The sequence below is a fragment of the Ascaphus truei genome, chromosome 1 (genome assembly GCF_040206685.1).
Source record: "Ascaphus truei isolate aAscTru1 chromosome 1, aAscTru1.hap1, whole genome shotgun sequence".
Taxonomy (NCBI): Eukaryota; Metazoa; Chordata; class Amphibia; order Anura; family Ascaphidae; genus Ascaphus; species Ascaphus truei.
The window spans coordinates 7,718,294-7,734,122 of NC_134483.1; the positions used below are offsets into that span (position 1 = coordinate 7,718,294).

Genomic DNA, 15,829 nt, shown 5'->3' on the forward strand with positions numbered 1-15,829 from the left:
TGGGATATCCCTGCTTCTGCACAGGTGGCTCAATCATTTTCACTGAGCCACTCATTGAGCCACCTGTGCTGAAGCAGCAATATCCTTAAAACCTGACCTGTTGGTGACCCTTGAGTACTGGAGCTGGCCGGCCCTGTATTAAGGCATTCATTTGAGCGACACCCCTATCATTCATTTGACGCCCTTGCTTATGCTGGTCAGTAAGCTAGGTATGACCATTATTGCCAAAGAAAAGCACTGCACACACACAGGTGACCCTCAAGCAACCATGTGATTCAGAGTCATCAACATTTCAAGTTGGCAAAGCACTGCAGATTTTGGCTACTGTCCGCTCTATTCTCCTAAAGGGGCAGAGTATTTAATTGTACATACTGTACGTATCAGTATTGCTACTCCCGTTATCACACATTGTGACAAAGAAGTTCTCAGCACTCCAATCAAACAAACGGAGTTGTGAGTAACATCACAAGATTTTCCATACAAGTCGAGCAATAATGGGAGTAATAACACCTGCCACATCTGTATACAGACACTCAATATTTGTATCACCTATTACCAGGCTCTGCCTCGCCTCCCCTCACCTCCCCTTCCATAAAGCAATGCCCCCACCCACCACAAGGCTTACGGAATGTACCTGAGCTCATTTCTTCAGCAGAGATGCAAAACGTTTCCTGTACAATGTCCTTTAGAAGCTTTCTCTGCAGCTTCTTTTTTTCTTTCAGTACGTTTTTGAAGTTATTGATGCACTTGTTCAGGTAGATTGTTTCCACACATACTTGATCGAGCCTCAAAGGTTTGCCTTCCTTAATGCTCTCTGGTTGTTCACTGCTATCCAGAACTAGCTCAGAATATGCCACGGGCTGCAGAGAGTTCAGTTCCACGTCAGGGGAAAGTATCAGAGAGGGAATAGAGGACTCATGGGGCAAAGAGGGAACTCTATTGAGCACAAAATAGGCCTCCTCTTTTAGGTTTGAGCTGGAACTGTAGCTGTTGCTTCTGCTGGACTGTGTGGGAATGCTGTCATTGAAATGCCCACTGCTGACACTGTTAAGTCTGTGTATATGCTCATACTCATGCACTGGAAAACCACTTTCTTTGTTTTCCATAAAGTCTTCAGGACTTTCCAACTTGTGAAAAACAACTTTCAAAGCCGATCGAAAGTGATTCAGAGCTTTGCCTAATTTATTGGCATAAAACTTTATGTCTACAATATCAATGTTTTCATTGGGCTGATCAAGGAAATCCCTGAACACGTGTCCTGTTTTATCTTGGCCATCCAGGTCTATATGGACAACCTCCTTCAGTGTTTCTGCTACGGTTCCATCAGAACATTTGCCTACGGTGTCATCGAAGCTTAAAGATGTAAAGCTGCCGGAGGGATCCTTGATGATTACATTTATTTTTTCAGTGCTGCGGAAGTGTACCCTAGAGCCACAGGAGACCAGTTCACTTTCTCCTCTACATATCCCCTCTGCCTGGTGCTCGTCTACAATGGAGCAACACCTCTGTATTGCAATCTCGGCTTCTTCTGTGTCCGAGGAAGCACACAGGTGGTTGGAGCGGGTTAGGAGCTTGGAGCACCTGCAAGCTGCTTTCCTTCCTGATGAAGGCAGATTAGTGAAATGAAGGTTTTTCGGAGACTCTTGGGAGTCGAGGCGAATGCAGAGATGACTGACACTTTTCTCCATAGACTGCTCGCAGTTCTCTTTCACCTGACTTACGTCCCCTCCAGTTGCCTCCAGTTCTGCTGTTAAACTACATTTTGTAGCCAGGGTGCATGTTTGTGCAAACAGAAACTCCTCTCCTAAGCATGGTGCTTCGGTGCTTGTGTTCTGATACCGGATACGGTACGATTCAGTTTTAAGCTCACCACTGGTATCATCGGTTCTTACCACTTCCTTATCGAGACTCAGGGAGCTCCATCGGTTTTCTTGCAGTTCATGTTGAAGTACCGAGACTGAATTAGCTCTGTGCCGGCTCTGCAAATTATGTGTGGTGTTTTCTTCAAATGGAACGATTCTCACCCCAGCACTTTGTAAATGAACAGATTTTCGTAGAATAAATTCTCTGTGGTCAGGATGAGTAAGTTTAACGACGGTTGGCCTGGGTCCTAACAAAGTGTTTGCTCGTGAGCCTAGTCTGTAGGCATCTTTGATGTACTCTCTGCTCTGAATGCCATTAAAGCAGTGGTGGTCAGACAAGAAGCAATGAATGGTCTCCAATGTGTTCTCATCCTCATGCTCTGCGATACCGTAAAAGTATAAGACTGTCTCTTCATTCTGTACACCGTTATAAGGCTCCCCAGTTAATGCAACCACTGGGATTTGTGTTGCTGATCCAAATCCAATCTGCAAACCCTCAATCTCATTTAGGACTGTATCAACGCATGTGGACACCTCCTCCACTGAACCTTTTATCAGGCTCAAGTGCTGCCGTAACTCTGCAATCTCTGCTTGGATACGGCTTATACCTTGCAGTTCATTGATGATGTACTCTACTACATCCACGGATCGGTCGCTTGCTGTAGAGCGGCTACTAGTGCTGGACTCTAGTGGATTATTCTGGCAGAAAAGAAGATTATGTTCCGTGATCTCCCGCCAGCTCATAGTGATGCTAATGGTGGATAGATCCTGCTTGTCTGACAATAATAGGCCATTGCTTTGACAAGGAGAGAGCAGCCCATTGTTCTGCTCATCTGAAGAACTTTCCTCTGCAATATCATGGCTGTTTTGTCCTTCTGAGCTTATTGGCAATTGTAAACTCCTGTCCCAACTGGAACCTGCCTCTGCAACACCCGGTTTCATGTCTTCCTGAGGGCCTGCAGTTTGTTCCATGTCACATGGGGTTTGAAATTCAGTGTTACCGGTATTTGATTTTCTTTTTATATCACACACCAACAGGTCAGAATGAATTTCCAACGGTGAGAGATGGTTATCATGGTTTGCCGATATCTTCTCCATTGGTCCTTGCATTAACCTCTTCATCTTCTCTCTGATGCACAGAGATAGATTTCGTCTCTTAGATTGGTTCCTAGACAATATTTTTACAGAAGATTTTCTATGCCAGAGGGCGGTATCATTTTCTTGCCTTTTCAACTTGCTTTTGGCAAACATCATCAACTGTAGCACCTGTGCTGTTTCATAGTTGTATGTTTGAACACAAAGATGAATGATCTCTCATCCCTCTGTATGCCAAGTCCAGCAATAATTCTTTCATGTTGAGGCTATTATACAAGGAAACATCATACAATAAGATAAAAGGAAAAGAACCTTATAAACAGACAGTAACAATTAAACAAGTCCTAATGGGATGGTAACCGTAACTAATATCCATTTGTAAATATAATGAGACTGAACAAACACAAACACATAACACCGTATAAATTGATTTAAAAAAATCTTCAAAGTAGAAGGATACAGAAGAATACAGAGCAAAGCTTTACTGGACCCTTCTGCACATGGTTTAATGTACTGTATACTGCCAATGCTGCCTTACAGTAAGAACAATATGAAGAAGAAATAGAGGCCAGTGACACGCCACTCTGCAATAAGATGCGTGCCTCTCCAGCAACATTTAGGCAACAGGTGCCTGTCCCCTGCACATTCATTTACATGCGAAGGCGTCACAGTATATATAGCATGCCTCTTCCAATCTCAATTACCCTATGCTTCACTTTAGGTGAAGAAACAAGCGCTTATTGCTATGGAAACCCTATGGATGCATCTATATGGTGCCTTATAAAGAAGCAGCAACCAGCTGACCCCCAGCTTTGAAACACTAGCACACGAGTTGCTATAATGACTCTGTTTTCTTGGTTTACAAACATGGAGGAGACAGGAGACGAGTAAAAATCGCATTTGGACACATTGCTTTGCAGGCTGCACTGGAGGCAGGAAGGATATAGCACAGTAAGGAGGTACACTGGGGGTCTCGTGTGCTTACATAGGGTTGCTCCTGCATGCATATTGGCACTGGAGGCAGGAAGGATATAGCACAGTGAGGAGGTACACTGGGGGTCTCGTGTGCTTACATAGGGTTGCTCCTGCATGCATATTGGCACTGGAGGCAGGAAGGATATAGCACAGTGAGGAGGTACACTGGGGGTCTCGTGTGCTTACATAGGGTTGCTCCTGCATGCATATTGGCACTGGAGGCAGGAAGGATAGCACAGTGAGGAGGTACACTGGGGGTCTCGTGTGCTTACATAGGGTTGCTCCTGCATGCATATTGGCACTGGAGGCAGGAAGGACAGCACAGTGAGGAGGTACACTGGGGGTCTCGTGTGCTTACATTGGGTTGCTCCTGCATGCATATTGGCACTGGAGACAGGAAGGATAGCACAGTGAGGAGGTACACTGGGGGTCTCGTGTGCTTACATAGGGTTGCTCCTGCAGGCATATTGGCACTGGAGGCGGGAAGGATATAGCACAGTGAGGAGGTACACTGGGGGTCTCGTGTGCTTACATTGGGTTGCTCCTGCATGCATATTGGCACTGGAGGCAGGAAGGATAGCACAGTGAGGAGGTACACTGGGGGTCTCGTGTGCTTACATTGGGTTGCTCCTGCATGCATATTGGCACTGGAGGCAGGAAGGATAGCACAGTGAGGAGGTACACTGGGGGTCTCGTGTGCTTACATAGGGTTGCTCCTGCATGCATATTGGCACTGGAGGCAGGAAGGATAGCACAGTGAGGAGGTACACTGGGGGTCTCGTGTGCTTACATTGGGTTGCTCCTGCATGCATATTGGCACTGGAGACAGGAAGGATAGCACAGTAAGGAGGTACACTGGGGGTCTCGTGTGCTTACATTGGGTTGCTCCTGCATGCATATTGGCACTGGAGGCAGGAAGGATAGCACAGTGAGGAGGTACACTGGGGGTCTCGTGTGCTTACATAGGGTTGCTCCTGCATGCATATTGGCATTGGAGGCGGGAAGGATATAGCACAGTGAGGAGGTACACTGGGGGTCTCGTGTGCTTACATAGGGTTGCTCCTGCATGCATATTGGCATTGGAGGCGGGAAGGATATAGCACAGTGAGGAGGTACACTGGGGGTCTCGTGTGCTTACATTGGGTTGCTCCTGCATGCATATTGGCACTGGAGGCAGGAAGGATAGCACAGTGAGGAGGTACACTGGGGGTCTCGTGTGCTTACATTGGGTTGCTCCTGCATGCATATTGGCACTGGAGGCAGGAAGGATAGCACAGTGAGGAGGTACACTGGGGGTCTCGTGTGCTTACATTGGGTTGCTCCTGCATGCATATTGTTAAGCAATCTCAGGCATGCATATAACCGCCCGTATCACAGAACATCAATTCAATTATACATTGATATTGCCAGACGGATTTAAAAAAAGTAGCTAACCCAACCAATAATCCAATTAAGATATCACTAAAGTAGCCCCCTTTGATTTAAAATCATCCAAATAAGAAGTGATAAAAGAAACTCAGAAACTGTAACAAATCTAATTCACTTTCATGCTCATCACATACAGTACAGCAGGCCTGCACAACTCCAGTCCTCGAGGGCCGCAAACAGGCCAGGTTTTCAGGATATCCCTACTTCAGCACAGCTGGCTCAATTAGCGGCTCATTGTGCATTTCTGTGCTACAAAATACTGTGCATCCTGTCCTAGCTTCTTGCTCACTATGTGCATTACGGACCCATGGAGATTACACACACCGTAAAAGTCAGGCGCTAGATTGGAGCCCTTATACTGGGGCAGAAAAGTGGAAGCCTGTTATCTTATCAAATTCTCCGGGCAGGAGTGGGCCGATTCTGTTAAAGCCACCAACAGCCCCAGGCCTCGGCTCAGTATGGCTGCTCCGGACAGCTGAAATAAGACTGCTGCTCTTGGGGACATTCTGCAACACTTCTTTATTCATCTGCCATTTCTGTTACATGTGAGAGACGGCATTACCGCCCTGCAGCCCAAATGTTAGGAGGATTTAAGCCGTCCAGTTTAATCATTTGAACACAACATGCACCCCAGCTGTTGTTTTTACTGCAACGGCACCAATATGAAAATGAATTCAATGTTAGCGTGAGGAAACCAGGTTACGTCTCTGCGATCACCGGCACTGCGGCTTTATATGCTGAGAGACTTCCCACTTTAAGGGAGCAGTTTCTCATTAAATATTGTGGGCGATATGTACTAAGCATAGTCCAATGAAACGGCCGAACTGCGCCTCTGGCTTAGCACTGCTTGGGATATATGGCCCTGAAAATTTGAAGCCATATACTCCTGCAGTACTTTAAACTATTGATGGTCCAAAAGCCTTTAGTCACCGTACCAGGAGTGGCCAACTCCAGTCTTCAAGGGCCACACACAGGCCAGTTCTTAGTGATATCCCTGCTTCAGCACAGGTGGCTCAATCAGGGATTGAAGCAGGGATATCCTTAAAACCTGACCTGTTGGTAGCTCTTGAGGACCCTGCACCATACACTAATGCAAAAGTGACAAGTCATAACGCTGCACCAAAAGCAACTTGTGCTACAGAAAGCACCGTTCTGTCCCCACACAGAACCGGTACCACTTCTTATTTGTATGTATAAGTAACGGCCTGATAGCGTAACTTGTGCTACAGAAAGCACCGTTCTGTCCCCACACAGAACCGGTACCACTTCTTATTTGTATGTGTAAGTAACGGCCTGATAGCGTAACTTGTGCTACAGAAAGCACCGTTCTGTCCCCACACAGAACCGGTACCACTTCTTATTTGTATGTGTAAGTAACGGCCTGATAGCGTAACTTGTGCTACAGAAAGCACCGTTCTGTCCCCACACAGAACCGGTACCACTTCTTATTTGTATGTATAAGTAACGGCCTGATAGTGTAACTTGTGCTACAGAAAGCACCGTTCTGTCCCCACACAGAACCGGTACCACTTCTTATTTGTATGTGTAAGTAACGGCCTGATAGTGTAACTTGTGCTACAGAAAGCACCGTTCTGTCCCCACACAGAACCGGTACCACTTCTTATTTGTATGTATAAGTAACGGCCTGATAGCGTAACTTGTGCTACAGAAAGCACCGTTCTGTCCCCACACAGAACCGGTACCACTTCTTATTTGTATGTGTAAGTAACGGCCTGATAGCGTAACTCGTGCTACAGAAAGCACCGTTCTGTCCCCACACAGAACCGGTACCACTTCTTATTTGTATGTGTAAGTAACGGCCTGATAGCGTAACTTGTGCTACAGAAAGCACCGTTCTGTCCCCACACAGAACCGGTACCACTTCTTATTTGTATGTATAAGTAACGGCCTGATAGCGTAACTTGTGCTACAGAAAGCACCGTTCTGTCCCCACACAGAACCGGTACCACTTCTTATTTGTATGTGTAAGTAACGGCCTGATAGCGTAACTCGTGCTACAGAAAGCACCGTTCTGTCCCCACACAGAACCGGTACCACTTCTTATTTGTATGTGTAAGTAACGGCCTGATAGTGTAACTCGTGCTACAGAAAGCACCGTTCTGTCCCCACACAGAACCGGTACCACTTCTTATTTGTATGTATAAGTAACGGCCTGATAGCGTAACTTGTGCTACAGAAAGCACCGTTCTGTCCCCACACAGAACCGGTACCACTTCTTATTTGTATGTGTAAGTAACGGCCTGATAGCGTAACTTGTGCTACAGAAAGCACCGTTCTGTCCCCACACAGAACCGGTACCACTTCTTATTTGTATGTGTAAGTAACGGCCTGATAGTGTAACTTGTGCTACAGAAAGCACCGTTCTGTCCCCACACAGAACCGGTACCACTTCTTATTTGTATGTATAAGTAACGGCCTGATAGCGTAACTTGTGCTACAGAAAGCACCGTTCTGTCCCCACACAGAACCGGTACCACTTCTTATTTGTATGTATAAGTAACGGCCTGATAGCGTAACTTGTGCTACAGAAAGCACCGTTCTGTCCCCACACAGAACCGGTACCACTTCTTATTTGTATGTGTAAGTAACGGCCTGATAGCGTAACTCGTGCTACAGAAAGCACCGTTCTGTCCCCACACAGAACCGGTACCACTTCTTATTTGTATGTGTAAGTAACGGCCTGATAGCGTAACTTGTGCTACAGAAAGCACCGTTCTGTCCCCACACAGAACCGGTACCACTTCTTATTTGTATGTATAAGTAACGGCCTGATAGCGTAACTCGTGCTACAGAAAGCACCGTTCTGTCCCCACACAGAACCGGTACCACTTCTTATTTGTATGTGTAAGTAACGGCCTGATAGCTTAACTTGTGCTACAGAAAGCACCGTTCTGTCCCCACACAGAACCGGTACCACTTCTTATTTGTATGTGTAAGTAACGGCCTGATAGCGTAACTCGTGCTACAGAAAGCACCGTTCTGTCCCCACACAGAACCGGTACCACTTCTTATTTGTATGTGTAAGTAACGGCCTGATAGCGTAACTTGTGCTACAGAAAGCACCGTTCTGTCCCCACACAGAACCGGTACCACTTCTTATTTGTATGTGTAAGTAACGGCCTGATAGCTTAACTTGTGCTACAGAAAGCACCGTTCTGTCCCCACACAGAACCGGTACCACTTCTTATTTGTATGTGTAAGTAACGGCCTGATAGCTTAACTTGTGCTACAGAAAGCACCGTTCTGTCCCCACACAGAACCGGTACCACTTCTTATTTGTATGTGTAAGTAACGGCCTGATAGCGTAACTTGTGCTACAGAAAGCACCGTTCTGTCCCCACACAGAACCGGTACCACTTCTTATTTGTATGTGTAAGTAACGGCCTGATAGCTTAACTTGTGCTACAGAAAGCACCGTTCTGTCCCCACACAGAACCGGTACCACTTCTTATTTGTATGTATAAGTAACGGCCTGATAGCTTAACTTGTGCTACAGAAAGCACCGTTCTGTCCCCACACAGAACCGGTACCACTTCTTATTTGTATGTGTAAGTAACGGCCTGATAGCGTAACTCGTGCTACAGAAAGCACCGTTCTGTCCCCACACAGAACCGGTACCACTTCTTATTTGTATGTGTAAGTAACGGCCTGATAGCGTAACTCGTGCTACAGAAAGCACCGTTCTGTCCCCACACAGAACCGGTACCACTTCTTATTTGTATGTATAAGTAACGGCCTGATAGCGTAACTTGTGCTACAGAAAGCACCGTTCTGTCCCCACACAGAACCGGTACCACTTCTTATTTGTATGTATAAGTAACGGCCTGATAGCGTAACTTGTGCTACAGAAAGCACCGTTCTGTTCCCACACAGAACCGGTACCACTTCTTATTTGTATGTATAAGTAACGGCCTGATAGCTTAACTTGTGCTACAGAAAGCACCGTTCTGTCCCCACACAGAACCGGTACCACTTCTTATTTGTATGTGTAAGTAACGGCCTGATAGTGTAACTCGTGCTACAGAAAGCACCGTTCTGTCCCCACACAGAACCGGTACCACTTCTTATTTGTATGTGTAAGTAACGGCGTGATAGCGTAACTTGTGCTACAGAAAGCACCGTTCTGTCCCCACACAGAACCGGTACCACTTCTTATTTGTATGTATAAGTAACGGCCTGATAGCGTAACTCGTGCTACAGAAAGCACCGTTCTGTCCCCACACAGAACCGTTACCACTTCTTATTTGTATGTATAAGTAACGGCCTGATAGCGTAACTCGTGCTACAGAAAGCACCGTTCTGTCCCCACACAGAACCGGTACCACTTCTTATTTGTATGTGTAAGTAACGGCCTGATAGCGTAACTTGTGCTACAGAAAGCACCGTTCTGTCCCCACACAGAACCGTTACCACTTCTTATCTGTATGTGTAAGTAACGGCCTGATAGCGTAACTCGTGCTACAGAAAGCACCGTTCTGTCCCCACACAGAACCGGTACCACTTCTTATTTGTATGTGTAAGTAACGGCCTGATAGCGTAACTCGTGCTACAGAAAGCACCGTTCTGTCCCCACACAGAACCGGTACCACTTCTTATTTGTATGTGTAAGTAACGGCCTGATAGCGTAACTCGTGCTACAGAAAGCACCGTTCTGTCCCCACACAGAACCGGTACCACTTCTTATTTGTATGTGTAAGTAACGGCCTGATAGCGTAACTTGTGCTACAGAAAGCACCGTTCTGTCCCCACACAGAACCGGTACCACTTCTTATTTGTATGTGTAAGTAACGGCCTGATAGCGTAACTCGTGCTACAGAAAGCACCGTTCTGTCCCCACACAGAACCGGTACCACTTCTTATTTGTATGTATAAGTAACGGCCTGATAGCGTAACTTGTGCTACAGAAAGCACCGTTCTGTCCCCACACAGAACCGGTACCACTTCTTATTTGTATGTATAAGTAACGGCCTGATAGCGTAACTTGTGCTACAGAAAGCACCGTTCTGTCCCCACACAGAACCGGTACCACTTCTTATTTGTATGTGTAAGTAACGGCCTGATAGCGTAACTTGTGCTACAGAAAGCACCGTTCTGTCCCCACACAGAACCGTTACCACTTCTTATTTGTATGTGTAAGTAACGGCCTGATAGCGTAACTTGTGCTACAGAAAGCACCGTTCTGTCCCCACACAGAACCGGTACCACTTCTTATTTGTATGTGTAAGTAACGGCCTGATAGCGTAACTCGTGCTACAGAAAGCACCGTTCTGTCCCCACACAGAACCGGTACCACTTCTTATTTGTATGTGTAAGTAACGGCCTGATAGCGTAACTTGTGCTACAGAAAGCACCGTTCTGTCCCCACACAGAACCGGTACCACTTCTTATTTGTATGTATAAGTAACGGCCTGATAGCGTAACTCGTGCTACAGAAAGCACCGTTCTGTCCCCACACAGAACCGGTACCACTTCTTATTTGTATGTGTTAGTAACGGCCTGATAGCGTAACTTGTGCTACAGAAAGCACCGTTCTGTCCCCACACAGAACCGGTACCACTTCTTATTTGTATGTGTAAGTAACGGCCTGATAGCGTAACTTGTGCTACAGAAAGCACCGTTCTGTCCCCACACAGAACCGGTACCACTTCTTATTTGTATGTGTAAGTAACGGCCTGATAGCGTAACTCGTGCTACAGAAAGCACCGTTCTGTCCCCACACAGAACCGGTACCACTTCTTATTTGTATGTATAAGTAACGGCCTGATAGCGTAACTCGTGCTACAGAAAGCACCGTTCTGTCCCCACACAGAACCGGTACCACTTCTTATTTGTATGTGTAAGTAACGGCCTGATAGCGTAACTTGTGCTACAGAAAGCACCGTTCTGTCCCCACACAGAACCGGTACCACTTGTTATCTGTATGTATAAGTAACGGCCTGATAGCGTAACTTGTGCTACAGAAAGCACCGTTCTGTCCCCACACAGAACCGGTACCACTTCTTATTTGTATGTGTAAGTAACGGCCTGATAGCGTAACTTGTGCTACAGAAAGCACCGTTCTGTCCCCACACAGAACCGGTACCACTTCTTATTTGTATGTATAAGTAACGGCCTGATAGCGTAACTTGTGCTACAGAAAGCACCGTTCTGTCCCCACACAGAACCGGTACCACTTCTTATTTGTATGTGTAAGTAACGGCCTGATAGCGTAACTTGTGCTACAGAAAGCACCGTTCTGTCCCCACACAGAACCGGTACCACTTCTTATTTGTATGTGTAAGTAACGGCCTGATAGCGTAACTTGTGCTACAGAAAGCACCGTTCTGTCCCCACACAGAACCGGTACCACTTCTTATTTGTATGTGTAAGTAACGGCCTGATAGCGTAACTTGTGCTACAGAAAGCACCGTTCTGTCCCCACACAGAACCGGTACCACTTCTTATTTGTATGTATAAGTAACGGCCTGATAGCGTAACTCGTGCTACAGAAAGCACCGTTCTGTCCCCACACAGAACCGGTACCACTTCTTATTTGTATGTGTAAGTAACGGCCTGATAGCGTAACTCGTGCTACAGAAAGCACCGTTCTGTCCCCACACAGAACCGGTACCACTTCTTATTTGTATGTGTAAGTAACGGCCTGATAGCGTAACTTGTGCTACAGAAAGCACCGTTCTGTCCCCACACAGAACCGGTACCACTTCTTATTTGTATGTGTAAGTAACGGCCTGATAGCGTAACTCGTGCTACAGAAAGCACCGTTCTGTCCCCACACAGAACCGGTACCACTTCTTATTTGTATGTGTAAGTAACGGCCTGATAGCGTAACTCGTGCTACAGAAAGCACCGTTCTGTCCCCACACAGAACCGGTACCACTTCTTATTTGTATGTATAAGTAACGGCCTGATAGCGTAACTCGTGCTACAGAAAGCACCGTTCTGTCCCCACACAGAACCGGTACCACTTCTTATTTGTATGTGTAAGTAACGGCCTGATAGCGTAACTTGTGCTACAGAAAGCACCGTTCTGTCCCCACACAGAACCGTTACCACTTCTTATTTGTATGTATAAGTAACGGCCTGATAGCGTAACTTGTGCTACAGAAAGCACCGTTCTGTTCCCACACAGAACCGGTACCACTTCTTATTTGTATGTATAAGTAACGGCCTGATAGCGTAACTTGTGCTACAGAAAGCACCGTTCTGTCCCCACACAGAACCGGTACCACTTCTTATTTGTATGTGTAAGTAACGGCCTGATAGCGTAACTCGTGCTACAGAAAGCACCGTTCTGTCCCCACACAGAACCGGTACCACTTCTTATTTGTATGTATAAGTAACGGCCTGATAGCGTAACTCGTGCTACAGAAAGCACCGTTCTGTCCCCACACAGAACCGGTACCACTTCTTATTTGTATGTGTAAGTAACGGCCTGATAGCGTAACTTGTGCTACAGAAAGCACCGTTCTGTCCCCACACAGAACCGGTACCACTTCTTATTTGTATGTATAAGTAACGGCCTGATAGCGTAACTCGTGCTACAGAAAGCACCGTTCTGTCCCCACACAGAACCGGTACCACTTCTTATTTGTATGTGTAAGTAACGGCCTGATAGCGTAACTTGTGCTACAGAAAGCACCGTTCTGTCCCCACACAGAACCGGTACCACTTCTTATTTGTATGTATAAGTAACGGCCTGATAGCGTAACTCGTGCTACAGAAAGCACCGTTCTGTCCCCACACAGAACCGGTACCACTTCTTATTTGTATGTATAAGTAACGGCCTGATAGCGTAACTTGTGCTACAGAAAGCACCGTTCTGTCCCCACACAGAACCGGTACCACTTCTTATTTGTATGTGTAAGTAACGGCCTGATAGCGTAACTCGTGCTACAGAAAGCACCGTTCTGTCCCCACACAGAACCGGTACCACTTCTTATTTGTATGTATAAGTAACGGCCTGATAGTGTAACTTGTGCTACAGAAAGCACCGTTCTGTCCCCACACAGAACCGGTACCACTTCTTATTTGTATGTATAAGTAACGGCCTGATAGCGTAACTCGTGCTACAGAAAGCACCGTTCTGTCCCCACACAGAACCGGTACCACTTCTTATTTGTATGTATAAGTAACGGCCTGATAGCGTAACTTGTGCTACAGAAAGCACCGTTCTGTCCCCACACAGAACCGGTACCACTTCTTATTTGTATGTGTAAGTAACGGCCTGATAGCGTAACTCGTGCTACAGAAAGCACCGTTCTGTCCCCACACAGAACCGGTACCACTTCTTATTTGTATGTGTAAGTAACGGCCTGATAGCGTAACTTGTGCTACAGAAAGCACCGTTCTGTCCCCACACAGAACCGTTACCACTTCTTATTTGTATGTATAAGTAACGGCCTGATAGCGTAACTTGTGCTACAGAAAGCACCGTTCTGTCCCCACACAGAACCGGTACCACTTCTTATTTGTATGTGTAAGTAACGGCCTGATAGCGTAACTTGTGCTACAGAAAGCACCGTTCTGTCCCCACACAGAACCGGTACCACTTCTTATTTGTATGTGTAAGTAACGGCCTGATAGCGTAACTCGTGCTACAGAAAGCACCGTTCTGTCCCCACACAGAACCGGTACCACTTCTTATTTGTATGTGTAAGTAACGGCCTGATAGCTTAACTTGTGCTACAGAAAGCACCGTTCTGTCCCCACACAGAACCGGTACCACTTCTTATTTGTATGTATAAGTAACGGCCCGATAGCGTAACTCGTGCTACAGAAAGCACCGTTCTGTCCCCACACAGAACCGTTACCACTTCTTATTTGTATGTATAAGTAACGGCCCGATAGCGTAACTCGTGCTACAGAAAGCACCGTTCTGTCCCCACACAGAACCGTTACCACTTCTTATTTGTATGTATAAGTAACGGCCTGATAGTGTAACTCGTGCTACAGAAAGCACCGTTCTGTCCCCACACAGAACCGGTACCACTTGTTATCTGTATGTATAAGTAACGGCCTGATAGCGTAACTTGTGCTACAGAAAGCACCGTTCTGTCCCCACACAGAACCGGTACCACTTCTTATTTGTATGTGTAAGTAACGGCCTGATAGCGTAACTTGTGCTACAGAAAGCACCGTTCTGTCCCCACACAGAACCGGTACCACTTCTTATTTGTATGTATAAGTAACGGCCTGATAGCGTAACTTGTGCTACAGAAAGCACCGTTCTGTCCCCACACAGAACCGGTACCACTTCTTATTTGTATGTGTAAGTAACGGCCTGATAGCGTAACTTGTGCTACAGAAAGCACCGTTCTGTCCCCACACAGAACCGGTACCACTTCTTATTTGTATGTGTAAGTAACGGCCTGATAGTGTAACTTGTGCTACAGAAAGCACCGTTCTGTCCCCACACAGAACCGGTACCACTTCTTATTTGTATGTATAAGTAACGGCCTGATAGTGTAACTTGTGCTACAGAAAGCACCGTTCTGTCCCCACACAGAACCGGTACCACTTCTTATTTGTATGTGTAAGTAACGGCCTGATAGCGTAACTCGTGCTACAGAAAGCACCGTTCTGTCCCCACACAGAACCGGTACCACTTCTTATTTGTATGTGTAAGTAACGGCCTGATAGCTTAACTTGTGCTACAGAAAGCACCGTTCTGTCCCCACACAGAACCGGTACCACTTCTTATTTGTATGTATAAGTAACGGCCCGATAGCGTAACTCGTGCTACAGAAAGCACCGTTCTGTCCCCACACAGAACCGTTACCACTTCTTATTTGTATGTATAAGTAACGGCCCGATAGCGTAACTCGTGCTACAGAAAGCACCGTTCTGTCCCCACACAGAACCGTTACCACTTCTTATTTGTATGTATAAGTAACGGCCTGATAGTGTAACTCGTGCTACAGAAAGCACCGTTCTGTCCCCACACAGAACCGGTACCACTTGTTATCTGTATGTATAAGTAACGGCCTGATAGCGTAACTTGTGCTACAGAAAGCACCGTTCTGTCCCCACACAGAACCGGTACCACTTCTTATTTGTATGTGTAAGTAACGGCCTGATAGCGTAACTTGTGCTACAGAAAGCACCGTTCTGTCCCCACACAGAACCGGTACCACTTCTTATTTGTATGTATAAGTAACGGCCTGATAGCGTAACTTGTGCTACAGAAAGCACCGTTCTGTCCCCACACAGAACCGGTACCACTTCTTATTTGTATGTGTAAGTAACGGCCTGATAGCGTAACTTGTGCTACAGAAAGCACCGTTCTGTCCCCACACAGAACCGGTACCACTTCTTATTTGTATGTGTAAGTAACGGCCTGATAGTGTAACTTGTGCTACAGAAAGCACCGTTCTGTCCCCACACAGAACCGGTACCACTTCTTATTTGTATGTGTAAGTAACGGCCTGATAGCGTAACTTGTGCTACAG

General features: G+C 46.3%; 1 protein-coding gene across 10 annotated transcripts in view; it reads right to left on the minus strand.

Moving 5' to 3' along the window:
* UNC13B (unc-13 homolog B) overlaps positions 1-15,829 on the minus strand; it is a 565,224-nt gene that overhangs the window by 284,353 nt on the left and 265,042 nt on the right. The window contains exon 2 of one of the 10 annotated variants that reach the window (XM_075580252.1): positions 635-3,223. The exons of the other annotated variants lie outside the window; for them this stretch is intronic. Coding sequence (XP_075436367.1) covers positions 635-3,116 — 2,482 coding nt within the window. The 5' untranslated portion in view covers positions 3,117-3,223. The remainder of the gene's footprint in view (positions 1-634; positions 3,224-15,829) is intronic. 10 annotated transcript variants of the gene reach the window in all.